General features: G+C 40.8%; 2 protein-coding genes across 4 annotated transcripts; both read right to left on the reverse strand.

Annotated features, from left to right (window-relative positions):
• Positions 1–433: 433 nt before the first annotated feature.
• ZNF525 (zinc finger protein 525) lies at positions 434–3,346 on the reverse strand. 2 transcript variants are annotated; one of them, XM_060085307.1, is made up of 2 exons: positions 2,158–3,346; positions 434–520 (listed from the first exon to the last, which is right to left on the reverse strand). In XM_060085307.1, the coding sequence occupies exons 1-2, from the start codon at positions 3,315–3,317 to the stop codon at positions 517–519; spliced, it is 1,164 nt and encodes a 387-aa protein (XP_059941290.1). In that variant the 5' UTR covers positions 3,318–3,346; the 3' UTR covers positions 434–516. The 2 variants fall into 2 exon arrangements, with proteins under 2 accessions (XP_059941290.1, XP_059941289.1); XM_060085306.1 differs by lacking the exon at positions 434–520 and adding an exon at positions 1,612–1,693 and having other exon boundaries at positions 2,146–3,346.
• On the reverse strand, positions 464–17,630 carry ZNF761 (zinc finger protein 761). Of its 2 annotated transcripts, none has more exons than XM_060085368.1 (5): positions 17,427–17,630; positions 11,754–11,845; positions 10,265–10,391; positions 3,357–3,448; positions 464–520 (listed from the first exon to the last, which is right to left on the reverse strand). In XM_060085368.1, the coding sequence occupies exons 2-5, from the start codon at positions 11,766–11,768 to the stop codon at positions 479–481; spliced, it is 276 nt and encodes a 91-aa protein (XP_059941351.1). In that variant the 5' UTR covers positions 11,769–11,845; positions 17,427–17,630; the 3' UTR covers positions 464–478. The 2 variants fall into 2 exon arrangements, with proteins under 2 accessions (XP_059941351.1, XP_059941352.1); XM_060085369.1 differs by lacking the exon at positions 464–520 and adding an exon at positions 1,614–1,693 and having other exon boundaries at positions 17,427–17,605.
• Between the last annotated feature and the right edge of the window lie 3,979 nt (positions 17,631–21,609).

The raw sequence follows: 21,609 nt of genomic DNA on the forward strand, positions 1-21,609 counted from the left end.
TTCCAAAATGAAGTATCCACCAATCCATAATACAGCAAACACTTTAAACACCGAATTCTCTAGTTCTACCCTTGTGCTCCTGGTTCAGGAGTTCTTGGAAGTAGAGTAGACCTGTATTATGTGGGATGTAGGCACATCCACATTTACAATACTCAAGAAACAGGAAGAGGTGATGAGTAGACAGTTGTAAGAATTATTGTTAGACTCATTTATCATATCCTTTAGTCTCATATCAACAAACAGCTGGATTTGAATTTTGTAAAAGCCACAGCAAACCATATTCCCTTTAACTTTTTATTTTGAAATAATCACACATGTACAGGAAGGTACAAAGACAGTAGAGGCATTCAGAACCTTCACCTAGTTTCCTCCGATAGTTACATCTTACACAAATCCAAAATCGCTGAGAAAATGTTTCTGCCCAAAAGCCATCACTATCCTGGAGATGCTTGTAAAGATGAAGACGAAGGAGTTGGCTTCAGGCAACCTGACCATCAAATCTGTGGACCCTAACCTTCACCTAGAGAAGGAAAGCAAGATACAATGGTAAAGAAGAGAGAAATTCTCCAGGATTCTAACCATTGTCTGTGATAAGAAGATCATTTCTATTGCCAAAAAAACCTGGAGGATCTGTTAGCTCCCAATGACTGACATTTTTCTTCTGGGGGATGCTGCAGGAGAACCTGAAGCAATGGTTATACTTATCATTTCAACTGAAATTCAGTATCCTCCACTTACCATTAGTTCTGAGAAATATTTACTTAAGTTTTACTTTCATTAACAGCCTTCTAAGAGTTGAATATGTAACTCTGAAAAACCTTTACAATGTAAGAATCACTGCTAGGAAGCTCAGTAACATCTTCATTCTTCATAAATCTTGGAGATGGAAACTACTTCTATTTTTATTCTAAAGAGGAAGAAAACTTAAGCACAGGGAGTTCAGTGATTTCAATAAATTCACACATTGGTGAGCAGCAGATATGGGGACTTCAACTTAGTGGAGACGGTAACAAAGTATAGTATTTAACCATCATGATATACTGAAAAAGAAGGCTACCTACGTTCTTCCAATAATCTAGACCTATATTTAGTTGTTTTCGTAACTTGTCAGCATGGTTTAGATTAGTGGTATGTTATTTTGTAGTTCTGGCCGTGACAAGTTTCCATTTATGAGTAAAGATTTTTCTATATGCCAATACCAATTATGCATCAAGCTTCTGAGATCTTAATAAACTGCAGATGCTCTGACTGCAACACAGAGTAACAGGAACCTGGCCCATGACCAATTCGGATTTAGTGACTGTGAGACTGCGTCAACATTAGTATGGTAACAGAGAGGCTCTTTACGCCATGAACAAAACGGGGTGGCGCCTATCACTGGAATTGAACAATTGCATGATACCCTAAAGTGGGGTACATAAAACACTACAGTACAATACACACCCTACAATACAATAATACCCTAAAGTGTGGTACAATAAAACACTACAGTAGGGCTGCAGGATACAAGGTTAATGTATATATACCACCAATGAACAAGTGCAATTGAAAATTAAAAACAAAAACCAAAAATAAAGGAAAGAAAATTTAAAACAAATCACCTTTTACATTAGGACCGCAATTTTTAAAAAGTTCCTTTACAGGTGTAAAGTTCCTTTACAGGTGTTTTTCATCATGGCGGCACATGAGAGGTCTGTGATGAAGATATAACATCATTAACAGATTCTGAACCTCAGATTGAAAGTCACTAAAAATAGAGCCTTATCAAGAAATCTAAGAATAAAAACATTTCATCACTTGATAAGTGGGCCTTTTCACATATCCTTGATCCTCTGACGCCCCCTGACACCATCTCATGAATTTTAAATGATTTTAACTTTTAATTACTCTGCAGAGTGTAACAAAATTTGACTAATCTTCAAGGACTAGACTTAGTTCTCCCTACTAATGATTCCCTGATGCACGGTACATTCTGAAACTTGCTTCACTCATTATATTTGTAAGGGTTTTCTCCATTATGAAATCCTTGGTGATCCTGAGGCCAGGTCATTTCCTGAAGGCCTTAGTATATTCTCCTGTAAGGCTTCTTTCCAGTATCAATTCTCTCATCACTCCAAACATACGAACATTTAATACAAACCTTACCACACACTGTACCTCTGTGTCTTCACTCCATGTATATTCTGGTGTCTGTTGAGACTTGAGTACTGCTTAAAGGCTTTGCCACACTCATGACACTTGTAAGGTTTCTCCCCAGTATGAATTCTCTGATGAACTGTAAGGCTTGAATTCTGACTGAAGGCCTTGCCACATACATGACATTTATATGGTTTCTCTCCAGTATGAACTTTCTTATGTTGAGTAAGGTTTGAACTCCCAGTGAAAGCTTTGCCACACTCATGACATTTGTATGGTTTCTCTCCAGTATGGATTCTCTCATGGCCCCAGAGGTGTGAACGTGTGGTGAAATCCTTACCACACTCATTACATTTATAAGGTTTCTCTCCAGTATGGATTCTCTTATGTTGAGCAAGATTTGAATGCTCAGAAAACGCTTTGCCACACTCATTACATTTGTAAGGTTTCTCTCCAGTATGAATTCGCTCATGACCCCAAAGGTGTGAACGTATCATAAAGTCCTTACCACATACATTACATTTATATGGTTTCTCCCCAGTATGAATTCTCTGATGCCTTGTGAGGTTTGAGAATCTGTTAAAGGTTTTGCCACACTCACTACATTTGTAAGGTCTCTGTTCAGAATGAATTCTTTGATGATTAGCTAAGACTGAGCAATGGCTAAAAGCCTTCCCACAGTCATTACATTTGTAGGGCTTTTCTCTAATATGTGTTTTCTGGTGTTGTGTAAGCAATGAAGGATGCGTTAAAACCTTCCCATTTTTGTTACAAATGTTGGTTTTGACACTAGAAGAAATTATTTGAAGTGGTGAAACTGAGGAACAGTTTTTGATAGACTTCTCAACTTGATTACATTCATAAATTTTCTCCTCAGTTTGAAAAACCTGCAGTTCAGCCAAATGTGAATGAAGGCTTAATCCAAGCCTATTTTCCAAACATTTCAAAAACTTGTTTCCTGAATAGCCTACGTGACTTTTTAGTTCCTTATTCCTCATATATGACTTGTAATATCTGTAATATTGAGACATACTTCTTACAGAAACATTCTGCTTTAAAGGAAAATTATTCCAGGATTTATGTTGTTGATCTCTACTACCAGTGAGATTTTTGCAAGGGGTTGTAGTCACTCCTTTGTAACTTTTTTCTTCATATTCCCACTGATTTGCAAACTTGTGCATATTTTGGTGGACTTCACTGAAATCAAAATCATGACTTACAAGTCTTTCAAAACCAAATGTCTGAAGTAAGTCTCCATTATTAATGTCCTCTTTTGGTGATAATTCTTTGATCACACATCTGGTAGACATATCTGTAAGATATAAGGCTTCCTTTTAACCAGATTGGAAGATAGATATTTTATGCTGAAAAATATAATATTACACCAAAGGTAAAACTCATGATTAACAGACTTATCAAGCTTTACAACCATGGTCTGCAAACGTTTAGGAACACAAATGAATAAGATTCCTCTAAAAAGAAAGGGTGAGTACACGCAATTCAAATTATTTTCAGGGAAGCCCATTTTCAAATGCTCTGTTATCAAAAGTTACAATAACCTTGCAAGAAAAGGAATTTCCCCACAGGTACCCCAAAGCACACACCAACTCATTGGAGGCATACAACTGTCTAACATTTGAAAAATAAAAGATATTAAAAATAATCACTGGGGTCCAGTGGTTAATAAGACTCCATTCTCCCAATGCAGGGGGCACAGGTTCAATCCCTGGTAGGGGAACTAAGATCCCGCATGTTGCATGGCCGGAGGAAGGGAGGGAGGAAGGAAGGAAAGAAGGAAGGAAGGAAGGGAGGGAGGAAGGGAGGAAGGGAGGGAGGGAGGAAAAGTTTCTTAAGAAAATTAATATTAAAAAAAACACTCCTCGGGACTTCCCTGGTGGCGCAGTGGTTAGGAATCCGCCTGCCAATGCAGGGCACAAGGGTTTGAGCCCTAGTCCGGGAGGGTCCCACATGCTGCAGAGTAACTAAGCCGGTGCACCGCAACTGCTGAGCCCGTGTGCTGCAACTACTGAAGCCTGCGCACCTGGAGCCCGTGCTCTGCAGCAAGAGAGACTACCCCAATGAGAAGCCCGTGCAACACAGCGAGGAGTAGCCCCCACTCACCACAACTAGAGAAAAGCCTGAGCACAGCAGCAAAGACCCAACACAACCATAAATAAATAAATAAATAAATAAATAAATAAATAAAACACTACTGAATACTTGTATACAACACTAAAACAACACTGTAAGAATAGCAAAACATTATTTTGAATACTTGTTATACAACTATACCCATGAAAAATAGGCATACTGCAACATTAACGATTAGTTCACTGTGCTTATATTACATAACATATGCTAAATATTAATTATGTTAATAAAAATAAACAGTAATAAACATTTTAGTAATGTGAGACATATCCAGCCATAAATCATAAATAATAAGCATTTACATTTGTTAAACACACACACACACACACAGTGTCTGTGGAATTCTAAAGAATTCACCTATAAGACTAAAAGAAAGGACATATTTCAGAAGGAGCACACAATATGAGAACTGGAAAATATGTTAAAAATCACTGATTTTGAAATAAAAGGTCCAGGTAAATATGTAATATTACAGAAATTAATGGGGAAATATGACAACAAAACTGACAAAGCAGGGAATGCAAAATGTACTTCTCCGTACAAAACAAGAAATGAACTCACAAAAACTGTCAGAATCAACTTTATAAGAACTCTGGAAATTAATCAAAGGATTCCAGCTACCAGGAACACTCTTAACCAAGAAAAAGGCAGCTGTTTTTTCTTACCTTGACCCATCCCTGTTCCTCAGCTAGGCAGTGGCCTTGAAGATGAGAGCCCACAGGCTGGTACAGGTTTCCAGAACCAGAGGTGACAGAACAGACCTTATAGAGAATTTCAACTGGTTGGGTTTTGGTTTTTTGGTTTTGTTTTTCTTGTTTTGATCTGCCTGATGGATACATAAAGGACTGGCTCAAAGTACTTGCAAAACTATACCTAGGTGGAACTGCTAACCTGAGGGCTTGGTCAAAAACATTTAAAGGTAAATATACTAGCCAGTGCCACCTAGAGCAAGGGATAACAACTTGGGCAAACAATGGACAAATCAAAAACCCTGAGAAAAAAGTGGGGAGTGAGTTGTACTGGGAATTAAGGACTTTGAAAATCTCCCACATATTCCAGGGAATCTAGATAGATTTGGGCATGCCTAGGACTGGGAATATAAGAAAAGACCTGAGAAGTTCCTAAGCCCTCATGTCCAACTGAACATCAGATTTTCTGCAAATAGAGCTGCAAAGAAGTGAATGCTAAGGCAGAGTTGTAAACTCCTTGCCTTAGTGCTTAAGGAATTCTCCAACACAAAGAGCTCATCTACAAAGAGTATAAGGTGGTTTTGTTTTGGTTTTGGTTCTAGGTGTTTAAGGAAATCTGTCAAATCACTAATTGACCAATAAGTCAACAAAGACTTCAGTGGCCACACACAGCAATGAAAACACATCACACCAAATTAGTTGAGAGAAATAAAGACACAACAGCAGTCACAAGAAACAACAACAAAATCCAGGGTGGGGTGAGCATGGGGGGAGGAGTGGATTATGATTTCCAAGGTTTCAACGTACTCAAAATATCCCAATTGTTAAACAAAAGGTTACAAAGCAGGCAAAGTAACAATAAAGTATCAATATAACCCATATAGAAAAATGAATAAATAAATAGCATAAATTGTCCATAATGGAGCCTAAACTTTGGACTTAATCAACAAACACTTTAAATCAACTAATTAAGCTAAAGGGAATGATGGACACAGAATTAATGAAAGTAAGGAAAACAGTGTTTAAACAAATAGATAATATCAATAAAATGATAGAGATTATAAAAAAAACTAAACAGAAATTCTGGGGCTGAAAGGTAAATTTATCAAAATGAAAAATTTCCTAGAGAGGTTCAGCACCAGATTTGATTAGGCAAAAGGGAGTATCAGCAAACTTATAGGTAGATCAGTCAGAATTACCTAGTCTAAGGAGCAGAAAGAAAAAACGACTGAATATAAATGAACAGAGCCTAGGAGACCTGTAGATACTATCAGTGGACGAACATATGAATAATGGGAGTCCCAAAGAGAAGGAGAAAGAAGGCAGAAAGAATATCAGAATATGGTCAAAAATTTCTTAAATGTGAGTAAAGGCATGAACCTGCAAATCTAAAAACTGAATGAACCGCATGTAGGAAAACTCAAAGAGAATCACATGATAACAACTTATAATCAAACTGTTAAAAGACAAAGGGAAAGAGAGAATCTTAAAAGCAGCAAGGGAGAAGGTAGGTATTTGTCATATACAAAAGATCCTCAGTAAGATTAAAAGCTGATTTCTTGCCAAAACCATGGAGTCCAGAAACAATGGATGACATATCTGAAGTGTTGACAGAGGAAAAAAAAACTGTCAGCCAATTCTATCTCTAGAAAAACTGTCTATTAAAAATGAGGGAGAAATTATGACTTCCAAGATAAACAAAAGGTGATGGATTTTCTTACGACTAGACCTGCCCTATAATAAATAAAAGAGAGAACACTTTTTTTTTCCTTTTCCATTATGGTTTATTACAGGATATTGAATATAGTGCCCTGTGCTATACAGTAGGACCTTGTTGATTATCCATTCTATATATAATAGTTGCATCTGCTAATCCCAAACTCCCAATCCATCCCTCCCCCACCTCTCCTCCCCATTGGCAACCACAAGTCTGAAAAGAGAGAACATTTCTTAATTCATTCTATGAGGCCAGCATTATTCTGATACCAAAGCTAGACAAAAACAGCTCAAGAAACTACAGACCAACATATTTTATGAATATAGATGAAAAATCCTCAACAAAATACTAGCCAATTGAATACATAGCATATTAAGATTATACATCATAAACAAGGCGGCCTTGTTCCAAGAATTCAAGGGTAGTTGGTTCAACATACAGAAATCTATCAATATAATAGCCCACATCAATAGTAGGAAGGGGGGGGGAACCTACATAATCATCTCACTGTATGCAGAATAGATATTTGAAAAAAATCCAGAAACCGTTCATGATGAAAACAGTCAGCATACAGAAAGTGAACTTCCTCAACCTGATAAAGATAATTTATGAAAAACTCACAGCTAATATCATACACAGTCAATGATGAAATAATAAAAGCTTTCCACCTAAAATAAGAAATAAGACATGATGCCCACTTTCACCACTGCTATCCAGCTATTCAGTGTTGTACTGGAAGGTCTACCCAGAGCAACTAGGCAAGAAAAAGAAATTAAAAGTATATAAATTGGAGAATAAAAAGGAAAATTATCTCCATGAGCAGATGACACAATCCTGTATAACGAAAATTCCATAAAATACACACACACACACACAAACAAGTCCTACTAGTCTTATAAACGATGTCAGCCAAGTTGCAGGATACAGTATCTACATATGAAAATCAGCTGTGTTTCTATACATCAACAATGAACAATTTGAAAAAAGTTTTTTTAATAATTCCACTTACAATAATATCCAAAGAATAAAATACCTAGGAATGAATTTAAGCAAGGAGATGAAAGACATATAGACTGAAAACTACAAAACACTGCTGATATAGATAACTATTAAGGACCTACCGTATAGCACAGAGAACTCTACTCAATACTCTGTAATGGCCTATACGGGAAAAGAATCTAAAAAAGAGTGGATATCTGTATATGTGTAACAGATTCACTTTGCTGTACATCTGAAACTAACACAACACTGTAAATCAACTATACTCCAATAAAAATTTAAAAAAAACATTGTTGATAGAAATTAAAGAAGACCTAAATAAATGGGAAGACACTCCATATTTATGATAATATTTACCAACATGGTCTATAGATTCTATGTAAACACTATCAAAATTCCAAGAACATTTTCTGGAAAAATGGAAAAGATGATGAAATTCATAGGGAACCGCAAAGGGCCCTGAACAGTCAAGACAATATTGCAAAAGATATGATATACACAGAATAGATAAATCCAGAGAGACAGAATGCAGACTGGTAGTTGCCAGGGACTGGGGACAGAGGAAAATGTTGAGAAACTGCCTAGCAGGGAATGAATGCTAATCATACTTTTCTGAACAATAAACAATGGCATACACATGTAATGAACACTGTTGCAAGAACAACAGTTTGGCCAACGGTCTCACTGATATGTGGTTATGGACTTGCAATTTTCTCCCTGGAATAAATCCCTGTACTTGAGACAACCCCAAATCAAACAGGATGATCATTAGTATACTTAATCAACATTGCCACACTGCCCTTGAGAGACACTTTCGTGATGATCCACAAAACCCAGAAGGACAACAGGAACCATTTGTTTCAGGCTCTCATGAAACTTTCTAGCTCAGCATCCTGGAACATACTGACCTTTCTACTCAGTTACTTCAGAGGGCACTTCCCCATGAAGCAGGATGATACTGTAACATCTAAATCAAAGCATTCTGCACTCAGAATTTTACCCAGTGAAACTCCTCGTGAGAGAGTTCACTAGAGCTTGTCCAGCACCTAAAGGGTGGGTTATCACAGCAGAAAAAAGAGAATAACATTTCAGACACCAAGTAGGTGTATTCCAGAAGCAAGTTTCAGAGGCAAAATCACACACACTCAAAAAAATATGAAATCAGGTAGAGCCCAAGTTTTTCCACATTTGCATACTAAGTAGGTACTGCAAGAGAGAGAAAAATAAAAGATACGAGAGTAAAGCAAAGGATTCAGATTTTGTGGGATGTTGAAATGGGCCCTGGGTCTGCCTACAAACCCAAAAATGTGCCTGAGATATGCTCCCCCTGAAGGGCTGGGGATCAAAGAAAGGTTCTCTCTGTTCACTGTCTTTACAATACTGCTGAGGAACAATCTCCAAAGATTCATGCTAGTCCCATGATACATGCTCCTTAAGGCAAAAACAAAAACGAAGAAACGTCTTGAGGCACCTGAAGGGGCACAGAGGGCTTGAGACAGGCCCCTGTACTCGCCTGGGGTCCCAGATGCAGTGGATGAGCAGCCAGTGTCCCCCATCCCCAAAAGAAGGTCTCTCACGTATGTGAAATGGGGATGGAAGCTAGAGAAGAAGAGGAGCCGGGACAAGGGAGACCTCAGCTCGATGTGTATGGACTGAGAACTGAGTCTAGAATGAGAGGCTGGTCCCCCAAAGTCCAAATACAAAAACAGTCACAGACAGCAGGTAACAGAAAGTTGTGAGTCAGGATAAAGACTTTGCCTTTGTCTTTGCAACGAGATGGAATACCACTGGGATGGGAGGAAACTTATTTTAAGACACATGAATAAGAGGAGGGGAAGTTCAATTTCCTTCGAGAGCTCACAGCAATAAACTTCTGTCTTCCCAAAGACCTCTCACATTTAGGAAGAATTTCCTAAAAAACATTTGATGAAGTAGCCACCTCTTTGCCATCTGAGTTCTTCCGTATGTTCGTATCGTTGATAATTTCCCACCCACCTCTTTTTTTTTTCCTCTATTTTCACCTCACTCTTCAGAGGCCAGGGCTCTCTCCCCTGCTCCAAGATGAAAATAATATTCACCTCAGAAAGACAGATTCCTGCTTACATGAAAAAAGGTGAATGATGTGCTGTGGCTTTTCCATAATACAATTCCAGCCCTTTGCCCAGCTGAAAAGGACACTACAGATGGGATAGAATAATATTTCACAAATTTGTTCAATGACGGTCTTCTTCCAAATGCTTAAAGAATATTTTAAATATACAGATATGTAGCTTTCTTCCAAGAACTACTAAACCAATAGTGCAGAAGTAAAAGCAGGCAGATAGCTTAAAATTTCACCATAAGATTTTGTGCTTACTCAACTTCCAGAACCACCACCACGCAGCATGTCGTGGACAGATCAACTGAAGAAAGAGGAGGTTTAAATTCCAGACACTCCATTATAAAGCCTCTCATTTCTGAATCAACATGGTTTCAACCTTAGGTGAACAAAGCAGAGGTTCCCAAGAGACTCAAGATAAATGCAAAGACACCCGAGGGCAGATCCCAATTTCTGGAGGGAAACTATCCTCACCCAGGGAGACCAGGTTCCTGTAGTTCTCCACCATCACGTCCCTGTACAAGGCCCTCTGAGCAGGGTCCAGGCATTCCCACTCCTCCTGAGAGAATTCTATGGCCACATCCCTGAATGTCAACAGTGCCTGAAATGAAAACACATTTCACCAAGAGGCTATCAGGAGAGTACTTATCTTCACACAAAATGAGAAGAGGAGAGAGGTGCCAACGTCAATTAGATAGAAGTGAGTGTTCTGATAGAGCCACAAAGAGAATCTTGAACAATATATCCCTACTTTTGCTTTATTACACTTTTCTATCAGAGGATGTCAAATCTACTAAATTACTGAGGAATTTAAAATTGCATGCAAAAAAATATACATATATATATACACAAATGAAAAAAATTCAACAAAGGGTTGTCTATACACAGGTTCCAGACATTATACACCAAATGATAACTAACTTCCAGATGAGGTACAGTAATGTCTTTGGGGGGATGACAAAGTCCACAGTAGCTTTAAAGAAAGGTGAGAACTGAAAAAATGGGATAATGATAATTACAGTAACAACCAAAAGTTACCATACAGTAAGCATTACTCCAAATGTTTTATAAGTATTAACTCATATAACGACATAGCATCCAATTTATTCCCACCTTACAGAGGACCCAACTCTGTTATTCAACAGCTAATAAATGGCAGCCATCACCCAAACCAGGTGGTCCAGCTTGACAACAGAACCTCCAGCATCATACATTTAAGTATCAGATATGACATTAAAAGTACGATGACACCGTTGTTTCCTAACTGAGAAAACCTGAAACAAGTTCAAGGCTGAAAACACAGAACTGGCTGAAAGGTCAATACATATACACGTACACACACATGCATACATACAATGAGCACTATCCTTACTGCTCTTAACTCATTAACATGGCACGGTAGGAGAAAACTTAAGGACGTGGAAGGCAGGTAAGACACACTTTCAAAGTTAAGATAAATATAAGACTTATTTATGAAATGATGGTGTTGTTTATACACACTATGGGTTCCTGCTCACATACACAAGTGGGTGCCCTATAAACATACACCCCAAAATTAACTGAAATAAAAGTGGTAGTGTCTAAAATGACATTTTTAAAATACACCTTCATTTTCTATTATTTTTTACTTGTGTATTTCAGCATTTCTGGTACAATGAACATGTATAATTGTACTAAATTTAATTGATTGTCAACATTATTCTATAGTAGCCTGGTTATTAAAAAACACTGCAAAAATTGAGGGAAGAATACATTAGAAAACTTAACTTTGATCTCCATAACTACACAGAGTGTGTAAAAATACAGAATAGAATCTGTGGGGCGATGAGAGAAGATTGAAGGAAGGCCGTGGGGCGAGTCCGAGCAAACCTGTCAGGCAGGATACTTGAGAGTGGGAGATTATCAAGTCCAAATGGCATTTCAGGACAGAGGACTGAACAGTAAACTAAGAGTATGACTTTACCTGAGAAAGAGTCATTCCTGACTCCTTGTCCTTTCCTCTTCTTCCTCTCCAGGGCTCCTTTCTCAGGCAAGGCGAGTCCTGAGATGTCAATCCTGAGTGTCAAAAGATGCTGTTTAATGCTTGGAATCGACACACCCCCTTCCTGTACCACAACCACACACAGGGAGGACCTCAGCATGTGGAACAGACAGTCCTCTGCCGTTAAGGTTTTTGACCCCTTTCTTCGGAACTCACTCCCCTCCTGGTTAAGCCACACACAAGCTGCAGCAGTGGGGACCTAGGAAGGACTGACCCTCCCCTTCAGGTCAGAGACCCAGTCCTGACTGAAGGCCATGCAGAGGACAGCACCCCCTCCGCCCCTCTAGTTTAAGGGCTGGTCTCAGTCCTCAGAAACAGATGAGCCAGAGCCCTAGTGCTCAGGGCTGGATGCAGATTCGATCACCTGAGGCTACTCAGTCAGCCATGACCTAGAAGAAAACTCTACGGGAACTGGGCACAAAAGAGGTATCTGAAAATGGCTCAGCAATCTAATGTAAAGTCAGGGTTGAGCATCATTCAGAGGGGTCAACCCCAGCACACCTCCCACTCTGTGGCCCTGCTCTCTCCTCGGGCCCTGCCCCCTGTATCTGGATAGTGGAAGGGGAAAGAGCAGAGAGAAACACACAGAGCAGGCATTATGGGCTAGGGCGGGGAGAGGGGTGTGGCTGCAAAGTTAAACGAGAGACTCGGAAAAGGCGCCACGGAGAATGGGGGCAGGTGTGTTATCAGACCAAAGATCTGGGGGAGGAGGTTCGCCATGTGCATCTGAGGGGTCAAAGAGTTCTAGGGATCCCTGAGGCAGCGGTGACCCCGAGCCCGGGAAAAGCAGAGACATCTGTGTGGCTCAATCTCAGTGAGGAGGGAGGAAGCAAGCAGGAGATGATGTCACACAAGTACTGCAGGAAGCAGGTCAGCAAGGCCCGTGGTCCTCAGACATTCTTCCACCTCAGCCCAAGTGAATTTTGGAAACCACGTATTGTCTCATCCATCTTAACATCTAATTCTTTTGTATCTCAAGTTAAAACACATATGAATAATGTAACATCCTGTATATTTGAAAAGCAGCCAAGATGGTCACACTGGCCCCAGGATGCATGCCACAGCTCTTAACGGAAATGTGGAGGGCTGCAGGGTCCAGGAGGTAATGTCTGGACAGTGTGGCAAGAAGACGCCCGTGAGATGCGCCAGCAGGGATGTGAAGGGTACAGCTGGACAACAGGAGTCTGGAGTTCAGGGCTGAGGTCTGAGAAGGAGATGTGGAATTGGGAGATGTCAGGGTGTCTAAAGCCATAAGATAGGATGATATGGAAAGTCACTGAGTGCGGCCAGAGAAAAGGTCCCAGATGGAGCTTGGGGCCCTGCCCCCATCAGCGACCAGGGGTAGAGGCAAAACCAGGAGAAGAAAATGAAAAGTGAACAAGGAGAAAAGAAAATTGAAACAGATGGCCAGACTTAAAATGATAGTTTATGTTTATTTTTAAATACTGGGATGTCCTGCAAGCCATGAGAAAAAAAAGAAAAAAAAGTGTTTAATGGAAGAGGGAGTGATCAACAGTTGCTGATAGGACAAGACAAAGACTGTGAATTAACCAGTGGGTTTAGAAATAGGGAGGACATGGGCTTCCCTGGTGGCGCAGTGGTTGAGAGTCTGCCTGCCGATGCAGGGGACACGGGTTCGTGCCCTGGTCTGGGAAGATTCCACATGCCGTGGAGCAGCTGGACCCGTGAGCCATGGCCGCTGAGCCTGCGCGTCCGGAGCCTGTGCTCCGCAACGGGAGAGGCCACAACAGTGAGAGGCCCGCATACTGCAAAGAAAAAAAAAAAGAAAGAAATAGGGAGGACATTACAGCCTCTGACAAGGAAAGTGGGATGGTAGATGGGAAAGCTTGATTGGATGGGGTTCCAGCAACAGCTGGAAGCAAAAGTTGATGAACTATGTTTGACAAATGGTGCCATCATGTCCTGTTACTTGAGGACTAATCACTGTTTATCTTGAGAACACATACATAATGGGTTGTGTCTCCTTGGCTATAAAAAAGGGTGAGGTTTCTTTCTGCCATTTTAATCTTTTTGGTGGAGTCCCTATGATGCGGGTATATGTCCAGAAGTGCAATTGCTGGATCACACGGTAATTCTATGTTTAATTTTTTGAGGAAATTACCACTGTTTTCCACAGCTTCTACATCATTTTATCCTTGTAGACAATGCACAAAGGTTTCAATTCTCCACATTCTCTCCAATACTTGTTTTCAGTTTCTTTTGATAACAGCCATCCCAATGGGTGTGAAGTAATATCTCACTGTGGTTTTGATTTGCATTTCCCTTACGATTGGTGATATTGAGCATCTTTTCATGAGCTTATTGGCCATCTGTATATATTCTTTGGAGAAATGTCTATTCAAGTGTTTTGCCTATTTTTCAACTTTGTTTTTCAGTGGTAGGAGTTCTTTATATATTCTAGATAATAATTCTTTATCAGATATATGATTTGCAAAATTTCCCTCTTATTCTGTGGGTTGCCTTTTCACTCTGTTGATAGTGTTCTTCGATGCACAAAGTTTTTTTATTTTATTTCATTTTTTTTTGCGGTACGCGGGCCTCTCACCGTTGTGGGCTCTCCCGTTGCGGAGCACAGGCTCCAGACGCGCAGGCTCAGCGGCCATGGCTCACGGGCCCAGCCGCTCCGAGGCACGTGGGATCTTCCCGGACCGGGGCATGAACCCTTGGCCCCTGCATCGCCAGGTGGACTCTCAACCACTGTGCCACCAGGGAAGCCCAAGTTTTTTAATTTTTGATGAAGCCCATTTAACTATTTTTTCTTTTGTTGCCTGTGCTCTCTGGTGTCACATCCAGGAGCCTGGATTTTGTCCCAAAGGCAATGGGAAGCCAGTAGAGGGGTTAATGCCAGGTACTGAAATGGTCTAACTTCAGATTTACTTCCGATGCAGAGACAGAACTCTGAGACAGACTCTGTCTCTGAGCCCTGCATCTTTCCTAGTAGTTTTCATCATCGTTGTTGGCCTGGCACTCTTTTAAGCTTATAATTACAATGGTCACCGTCTTGCAGAAAAATGCCCCATAGATATCCATACAATATTGTCAATCATTTTAGGGATCGCTGTCATTCAGCAATCCTGATCTTGTTCATCACCTGTGTTGTAGGTAGGTTCACAGAGACCCAGAAAGGAAGTTACCTTGAGAACATCTGAGCTGAGTGAGAACTGCATGTCAAAGGGTGGCCTAGTAGAGACAGTGAGCAGTTTGTCCTTATCACCTCATTCCCCTTTGAAAAATTCCAGGATCATCTTTAATACACCTGAGCAAAAGACACCTCTTTTGTGGTTTTAATCCCATTGATCCCAAGCATTTACTCCCTCTTTTGCAGAAATCACAGTGAAACACTGAAGAAATATGATGAACACAGATTTTGGTGCTGAAACGTTTAAAGAGGGTTTGCTATGGGAATAGGATCAGTGCAAATTTCTTTACCATGAACAGATGGGCTCCGTTAGAACAAAGTTTCAAGTCAATCCAGCCCATCCCTCAATATTTTCACAGATTGGACAAAAGGGACTTGAGGGGAACATCTACTTTGTAGCTCACAGCTCACTAATTCAACAAATCACACAAAGGGGACAAAAGAGGCTGCTGAATATTAGACTAACTCACTAAACTAAGTTCTAACCATTAAGATGCTAGACACCCTTACCAAGTAATATTGAAACAGTCTAAAATTATTTACTAAGTACTACAGAATGTTCCAACATATGACAAAGGGTAGAAAGAATGCAGGGCTTATAATCTGAACTAGACACAATATATTCAAAAGGTAAAACTATTGGGGACTCTTTTTTTTTTTTTTTAAATCTAATGACTTCTGGGGTCAAATTTTTTTTTAATTGAGACTACCTCATATTTAGAATAGAATGATGACAGCTGCTTATCACATGTCACCGAAGCTTATTTCAGAAGCTGATGATTATTTACAGAGAAGGGGGAATTCGGTATACTAAAATTTACCTCAATATGCTTTTTAAAAAAATGAATTAAATGTACGAGGGGTGCAAAAATGCATGCCCATTTAAAAGAAGAAAAAGCAACGGTTTTAATATTCCCTTAAAAAGCACCACGTAATGACGGACTCAGTAATTTCTTGTCCCAGCTCACCTCCCTCACACCATTCCAAGCAAAGATGGCAACCCACAACTCACAGACAAGTCTCCCCTCGTTGTCAAGAGTAAAGGGCTGCAAATGGAAGCTACACTGTGAGGCGAATAATTATAAAAGGCACAGCCTTATAAACAGGAGTTTTGCAACTCTCATTCTCATCTGTAAAATTAAAACAATTAAGCAAATTTTAAACTAAATATATTACCAAGCCACAAGTCAATATATCACACCTTAGCCATATCCCATCAAGTCACCACTCACGTAAAATCAGGTTCCCCTTCTTTCACTCTACTCTGTATTTCTGTTAATCCGTTTATGTGTCCCTTTCCTTGTTTCTCTGAATCGTTCTCCTTTTCTGTGTTTCCTCTCTCCCGCTGCTCTTTCTCCCCTTCTCTCTATTCCTTTCCTTACACTTGTTTTGCACAAGGCTTGAAACCTATTTCAACTTCAGTTTCTCCTTCTCCCCAGTCTGTTCCCAATCTCTGTATATGTCTGCCTTTTTCTCCCCGCATTTCTGTGTTCCCCCTGCTCTCCATTACATTGTCTTTCCTATTACACGCCCTCTGCCCCGCCTCACTGCATCCCTAGCCGGGTAGGTTCTCTCCGCGCTGTTTCTCACTCTGCCAACCCTAAGCCCTCGTCCTGTCCCTGCACTCAGCTCCCCCAACTGTTTTTCTCCTAACCACTCCGTCTGAAGTGCCTTAACCTTCGTGGCTGGAGCGCCTCCCTTCCCTCTGTGTTTCTATTTTCTTTTCTCCTCTTGCTACTTTGCCGAGTTATTCCCTTTCACTTTGTCTCTCTTCAAGTCCTTCCCAGATCCTCTATTTTTGCCTTTTCTTTATGCGCCGACTCACTGATCTTTTTCTCCCTCTCACTTTTCTATTTCTCTTCATTCTCCCTCTGTCTCTCTTTCTCCTGATCCCCCTCACTCCCTTGTCCGGCCGCTTTCCTGGTTTCCCCTTTGCAATCATCACTTCCACAAAGCCCCAGATCCCCGCGCGGGGGAGGTGACTTGCTCTTGGGGCACCCCGAGGTCTTCAGTCCTAAATCCCATCCTTCTGAAAAGTGTGCTCTTCCGAGACACTGGGCTCCTTATTAAGGGGCGGGGGGGGGACGGGGGGAGGTTCCCAGGAAGGCGGTGGGGTCTGCTGAATCCCAGGGCCAGGGAGAGAAGCCAGGCCGCTATGGGCCAAGAGGGACGACGATGAGGGGAGACGCGTAAAGTGTTTGAATCTATCTCAAAAGCCCATCTGCCATGACGCTGAACAGCGCGGGGCGGGAGGAGTGGTCAGTGAAGGGTTTTACAGGACAACAACGCGGCAGGCGGGTCTAATGGCCCAAAGGTCCAAAATCCATGGGCGGGGAAGGCCTCGGAACGATTTTAACCGAAAATGAACGCGGACCCCCGACCCAGCAGCGAAGCTGTCAGGCTTCGGGAACTCTCGCCGGGACGCCAGAACTTACCAAAGGTAAGAGGCACGGGTGCAGAAATGTTAACGTCCGTAGCAACCCCAAGATTCCAGGCGTATAGGACTGTGGACTGAGACGCTCAGGTTTAAACTCAAAAAGACGAAAACTCACAAGACGCCGACGTAACCTTATCCACACGCTAGCCTCTGCCGGTCTGCGAGATACTGCGCGTGCGCGCTCCTTCCAAGGAATGCTGGAGGCGGGGCCTAGGCGGAGCCCCTTCGGAAAGGGGCGCGAATGGTGGCCAGGCGTAGGCGGGGACCGCGGGGGGGCGGGGCGGAGCCGAGCCGGGGCGGGGCCGGGGCGGAGCCGGGGCGGACAGGGCGCCCCTCGGCAGCTCCCCAAGGGCATGTTTTCTTTCCGAGTTTGGATCACTGAATTTCTTTCCTGTGCCGCGGAGCCAGGCTGCTCCTTGCCTGTTTTAAGTTGGTTTCAAACAACTTAAGGGGAAAACTTAAGAGTTGAGAGGCCACTTGTTGAAAGCTAAGATGTTTACGTTTTAAGTAGTTGAAAACGAGTTTAGTCAAAAATCGTTTTTGCAAAGGGGTGCCGGGTCCTGAGAGAGAGGCGAGGCGGACTCTGCGGTCTGGGAACCCGGACCTGGATTCGGAGTCGATGTGGGGAGATAGCTGGATCCAGGAACGCCTCCTGCAATTAGAATTTAATTTAAGCGATATAATTAAGCAAAGAGTGCAGTTGTCTGTGCAAGAAATGCAAACGTGAATGTGAAATGCAAAATTCTACGGGTGGGAAATGGGCCACTTCGTACGGACGTCCATCAGAACATCATATCCATTTACATTCCCCATTCACCCTGTGCTCACCCCTGTGCTCAGTTCCAAAGGCTTTCATAGGTACAAGACCTGGGCAGGGGGAGGTAGAGGCATGAGGCATGTGATGATTTAGGTCACCAACCACTGCTTTAAAAAAATTAAAAACCAAAAATTAATATAAACTGCATTGTTCTTTATAGTACTTATTCTATTCCACACCTGAGGCGAATGATAAGTACCTCTGAGATAAATTTTTGTGACGTCACAATTCATTTGTCAGTAATTTCCAAATATAACAATTTCTAATTCACTTTACATTTATCCAAGAGTAACTAGGAAGAATATTTTTAATAAAAATATTGTTTTACATTTTAGCTCTTTTGTTTATTTTCTATTTCTCAGTGTTCTGTCAGGTGTGAATAACAAACCCTATATGTACTCTTTAGAAGACTACTGAAGTTGTTTCCACCTTAACAATACTATTGCAATATTTCCAGGGGCGTTTGATAGGGATGTCTATATTATTTTATATGAACCCTAAAGGAAGCAAACTAGATTTATCGAATTTCCAATGGTCTCTTTTATAATCTTTAAGGCAATTTCCATGAGTTAATATCCACCATGAAATATGTTTCTTTCAAATCCCTAAACGTAGAAGATTTCTCTCCAGTAAGAATTTTTTAATGCGATAAAAGCATTTTGAATAAAAAGTCTTTTAAAGTATATTTAATCTGTAAGGTTTCACTGCAGTATATATTATATGATCTTCCACAAGTTTTAAGCATTGATTATAGCTTTTCGATGTTCATTACATTTGAATTAACTGATATTTAAGAAGGCTTCAGCATCATTACTCATAAATTGAAAAGATTTCCCTCCCAAAATAATATTCCTTTTTTTTTTTTTTTTTTTTTTTTTTTGCGGTACGTGGGCCTCTCACTGTTGTGGCCTCTCTCGTTGCAGACCACAGGCTCCGGACACGCAGGCTCAGCGGCCATGGCTCACGGGCCCAGCCGCTCCGCGGCATGTGGGATCTTCCCGGACCGGGGCACGAACCCACGTCCCCTGCATCGGCAGGCGGACTCTCAACCACTGCGCCACCAGGGAAGCCCCCAAAATAATATTCTGACAATCCCTACGGATTGAATTTTGGACCAGAACTTCACCACATACATTATATTTTTAAAAATTACTCTTGTGTATTTATTTCCTGACGTTTAGTGATGTTTGGCTTTTGGTTAAATACGTTGCCCCATTCATTATAATTTTAAGATATCCCCCAGTATGCATTTCTGATGACCAATGATGATTCATGCTGCCTAAAGACCTTCCAAATTCGCTGCATTCGTTAAGCTTTTTTCTAAATTGTATAACTCTGATATTTTGTTATCAATGAAGAATGGATCAAAACTTTCCCACCTTTATTGCAAATATTGGTTTTGACACATGGAAGGATTCTTCCAAGTAGTGAAACTAAGGGACCATTTTGATAGATTTCTTATCTTGATTATATTTATTCTATGCATGCTCAATTTTAAATCTCTGCAGTTCACTAAGATTTAACTGAATGCTCAACCCAACCCTATTATCAAATTATTCCATGCATTTGTTTCCTACACTAGACAAAATTTTTTTTTTTTTTGGTACGCGGGCCTCTCACTGTTGTGGCCTCTCCCATTGCGAAGCACAGGCTCCAGATGCGCAGGCCCAGTGGCCATGGCTCACGGGCCCAGCCGCTCCACAGCAAGTGGGATCTTCCCGGACCGGGGCACGAACCCGTGTCCCCTGCATCGGCAGGCGGACTCTCAACCACGGCGCCACCAGGGAAGCCCTAGACACATTTTTTATTGAAAAAAAAAAAATATATATATATATATATACAGTGTCAGGGCTAGATTTTCAGATCTTTAGAAGGTAGATTGTGTAAATTATGCTGTATTATGTATTATTGCCAACTAGCCATGTTGGCACAAAAGAGATTTCAGCATGGACTCCCATGTTCTCATGCAAATAAATAAATGGATGGTGAAATTTTTCATCAAACAGAACATCTGGAGAGAAGCCGATCATAGGTGAAATTCATGAATCCACATTGCTTAAGGGAAGTTTTGTTGCTTGTAAAATTTACAAGGGAGCAAAACAAACTAATTCACAAGGAAAAAAAAGGATATTTCCTTAATCACAGGAAGATTTTGACATATGTCTCCCAGTAGTATTATAAAAACAGATGCAAATTATTAAAGATTATTAATGACTTCAAAATAAAGGCTTCAAAAATTTGAGAAACACAGGAAGTAGTTTGACCTACTGCATTAAACTCTGTGTCAGAAAAATAGACACTACATTTTTTTTTTTTTTTTTTTTTTTTTTTTTTTTTTTGCGGTACACGGGCCTCTCACTGTTGTGGCCTCTCCCGTCGCGGAGCACAGGCTCCGGACGCGCAGGCTCAGCGGCCATGGCTCACGGGCCCAGCCACTCTGCGGCATGTGGGATCTTCCCGGACCGGGGCACAAACCCGTGTCCCCTGCATCGGCAGGCGGACTCTCAACCACTGCGCCACCAGGGAAGCCCGAGACACTACATTTTTAAAGCACACTGTAATATACAATATTTACGACTGCCAAAATTTTAAAAAATATCTCGACTTAGGTAAGGAGAGACTTTATACAAAAGATGATTACAAATAGACAGAATGCTCTGACCACAGATCTGCACATCTATAATGGGTCTTTTAAAAAGGAACATTAAAAACTTAGGCTAAAGTGGGGTTTATCCCAGGAATGCAAGGATTCTTCAATATATGCAAATCAATCAATGTGATACACCATATTAACAAATTGAAGGAGAAAAACCATATGATCATCTCAATAGATGCAGAAAAAGCTTTTGACAAAATTCAACACCCATTTATGATAAAAACCCTTCAGAAAGTAGGCATAGAGGGAACTTACCTCAACATAATAAAGGCCATATATGACAAACCCACAGCCAACATCATCCTCAATGGTGAAAAGCTGAAATCATTTCCACTAAGATCAGGAAGAAGACAAGGTTGCCCATTCTCACCACTATTATTCAACATTGTTTTGGAAGTTTTAGCCACAGCAATCAGAGAAGAAAAATAAATAAAAGGAATCCAAATCAGAAAACAAGAAGTAAAGCTGTCACTGTTTGCAGATGACATGATACTATACATAGAGAATCCTAAAGATGCCACCAGAAAACTACTAGAACTAATCAATGAATTTGGTAAAGTAGCAGGATACAAAATTAATGCACAGAAATCTCTTACATTCCTATACACTACTGATGAAAAACCTGAAAGAGAAATTAAAGAAACACTTCCATTTACCATTGCAACAAAAAGAATAAAATATCTAGGAATAAACCTACCTAAGGAGACA

The sequence above is a fragment of the Mesoplodon densirostris genome, chromosome 19 (genome assembly GCF_025265405.1).
Source record: "Mesoplodon densirostris isolate mMesDen1 chromosome 19, mMesDen1 primary haplotype, whole genome shotgun sequence".
Taxonomy (NCBI): domain Eukaryota; kingdom Metazoa; phylum Chordata; class Mammalia; order Artiodactyla; family Ziphiidae; genus Mesoplodon; species Mesoplodon densirostris.